The sequence below is a fragment of the Juglans regia genome, chromosome 7 (assembly GCF_001411555.2).
Source record: "Juglans regia cultivar Chandler chromosome 7, Walnut 2.0, whole genome shotgun sequence".
In the NCBI taxonomy this organism is placed as follows: Eukaryota; Viridiplantae; Streptophyta; class Magnoliopsida; order Fagales; family Juglandaceae; genus Juglans; species Juglans regia.
The window spans coordinates 12,988,337-12,991,010 of record NC_049907.1 but is presented as its reverse complement, the minus strand read 5'-3'; the positions used below and the strand labels follow the sequence as shown (position 1 = coordinate 12,991,010).

Here is a 2,674-nt window from a genome sequence, read left to right as displayed (position 1 = left end):
TAGTGAAGCAAACTATAGGGTTGAATATTGTAGATGTGGGAAGTCTTAGAATTCGCAGGTTTTAGGAATGGTTTTTGAGATGTGGTATTTCATAGGTCTATGAACTAAGTTCATGTTGATTAAGGTTTAGTTTAATTACGGAGTCTTCTTAAATAGTTAGATAGGGTAAAGTAATAGATTTTGGGAAATTGATTATTACTACAGTTATGTGTACTTCTTTCCTCTCTTTTATGGGTATTCTTATAATTTTGAAATATAATATATATGTTTTGTTTTTACAAATATCACTAAATTTTTATGTTCATATAAACTCTATTTTTTGAAACGATTATTAAAAATTCAAGTTATTTTGTCAGGATGCCACCTCGTCTTAGAGAACGAAGCATGTCGGATCTGAATGCAAATGAGAATGAGAGGGAAGCAAACCTGAGTGCTTCCGAAGTACTACGAGCAGCTAAACATCAATTAATTGATGACCTTGTGCAGAATCCTTCGGGTCGCCATCGTAACTATAATGAAGGGGGATGTACCATAGAGCAATTCAATCGAATGCACCCTCCTTTATTTGATGGAAGAGGCGATCCAAGTCTGGCAGAGGATTGGATTCATGACATTGAGGAGATTTTGCGGGTCTTAACCTGTACAGATGAGCAAAAAGTGGCGTACGCCACATTCAAGCTTACTGGGGAAGCAAAGAGGTGAAGGAGCTCTGAAAAAACTATCAGAGAAGCAGAGGGGACTGAGATAGTCAGTTGGCTGCGTTTCAAACATATCTTTCTTGAGCCCTTCTTCCCTAGCCAATTCCGTGAGGATAAGGCTATGGAATTTGCCACCTTGGTTCAGGGAACAATGACGGTACATCAGTATGCAGCTAGGTTTACTGAGTTATCCTGTTTTGCTACTTATTTGATTCCCGATGAGGAAAAGAAGGTGCACAAATTTGAGCAAGGACTGAATGAGAAACTGTATGAGTGTGTGGTGGGTTTTTAGATTCGAAATTTCTCAGAAATTGTGAATAAGGCCATAGTTTTTGAAAGAACCCTCCAAAGAAGCACTGCATTACATGAACAAAGGAAAAGGACTACTCCTACTGGGTACCATTCTGGCATAGACCAGGGACCATGGAAAAAGAGGAATGAAGGTAGTAGCTTGGGAAAAAGGCCGGTTCAGGGTAACCAACAACCCTATCAGTGTAGGACATGCAATCAAGTGCACTCCGGAGAGTGCAGAAAAGGGGCAGGATCGTGTTTTCGTTGTGGCAAATCAGGACACTACATCAAGGACTGGCCAATGCAATTGGGTAGCAACAAGGCGACCATACCGCCACCTCAGAGAAGTGAAGTTCCAGCACGGGGTAGCAACCTACGTCCTACTGCGCTTGCACGAGTTTTTGCATTAACACCTAGAGAGGTTAAGGATAGGAATGATGTGATCATTGGTATGACTCCTTTGTTTTGTTTTAAGGATTTTATTTTATTTTAGCATTTTTTTGTTTGTTGGTTTTGGTTAAGACTTTGAATATTTTTGGTTCATGCATAAGACTGTTTGTGGTCACAGGTACTCTTTCTTTGTTTTCTAATAATGCTATTGTGTTATTTGACTCAGGAGCGACACATTCTTTTGTTTCCACGACTTACTCTAGATTTTGCACTTTAGAAACTGAAAGGTTGAAGCACAAGTTAGTGGTCGTGACCCCAACGGAAAATTCAGTAGTCTGTAGTGAGTTTCTACAGGGATGCCCTCTATCTATAGAGGGAAGACTGATGCCAGCAGATTTAATAGTGTTCCACATGGTTGGGTTTGATGTGATTTTGGGTATGGATTGGCTGGCTTCTTACCATGCTACTATTGATTGTTTTAAAAAAAGAAATGCTTTTCAGACCCCCAAAAGAAAGTGAATTTCGGTTCACAGGGTTGAAAGTAAGGTTGGTTCCACCCATCATATCTGCCATTCAGGTTGGAAAATTGTTACGTGATGGTTGTCAGGGATTCTTAGCCTATGTGGTTGAAGCACCAAAGGAAGAATTGAAGTTGGAACAAATACCTGTTGTGAGTGAATATCAAGAGGTTTTTCCATAAGATTTATCTGGACTTCCACCCGAGCGGGAGGTAGAGTTTGCGATTGAACTAGTCCCAGGCATGGCACTGTTTTGTTGCTGCGTCGCCGCTTCTACCACCTTCGTGATCTTTCAAAAATTATAATATAACATTACCAAAACACTAAATGTATTTCTGCGCTAATTCATTTTTACTGTGAATTTATTGGTTGTGCAGGACTGAGTTCGAGAAGTAAGGGGATCGGTTGGATTGGATGATGGAGTTGTTTGTGTGAGATTGATTTATGCTATGAAATTTGTTGGCTGTTTTGGATTTAAATATTGGTGTTTTGAGTTTGACGTTAGTCATGGTGAATATTGGTGATTTTAGGAAGTGATGTTATATTTTTGGATTATTGGTTTAGTGTTTTGGTAATGTTTAGAAGGGTTTGTTGGGGCCTTTTAACATCTAGAAGTGGTGAGATATTTTTTTCCTATTGTGGAGTTGGGAACGGAGAGAGAGTAGTGTGTAGTGTCGTCTTGGTTAAATTGTTGACAATTACTTGGGAGTATGAGCTGCTGAAATAAGTGTGAGTTAGTGATAATCGGAGTTGACATTGGTTTTGATGTTTGTATTG

At 39.4% G+C, this 2,674-nt stretch overlaps 1 protein-coding gene across 1 annotated transcript; it reads left to right on the top strand.

Annotated features, from left to right (window-relative positions):
- The first annotated feature begins 384 nt into the window (after positions 1 to 384).
- LOC108984195 lies at positions 385 to 2,079 on the top strand. Its single transcript, XM_018956074.1, has 4 exons — positions 385 to 698; positions 798 to 837; positions 991 to 1,438; positions 1,913 to 2,079. Exons 1-4 carry the CDS (start codon positions 385 to 387, stop codon positions 2,077 to 2,079), a joined length of 969 nt encoding a protein of 322 aa, XP_018811619.1.
- The last annotated feature ends 595 nt before the right edge of the window (positions 2,080 to 2,674 follow it).

Coding starts and splice junctions, on each gene's coding strand:
- LOC108984195 (XM_018956074.1), top strand. CDS start 385: ATGTCGGATCTGAATGCAAATGAGAATGAGAGGGAAGCAAACCTGAGT. Junction 838..990: donor CTATGGAATTTGCCACCTTG/GTTCAGGGAACA, acceptor GTGGGTTTTTAG/ATTCGAAATTTCTCAGAAAT. Junction 1,439..1,912: donor TAGGAATGATGTGATCATTG/GTATGACTCCTT, acceptor TTCGGTTCACAG/GGTTGAAAGTAAGGTTGGTT.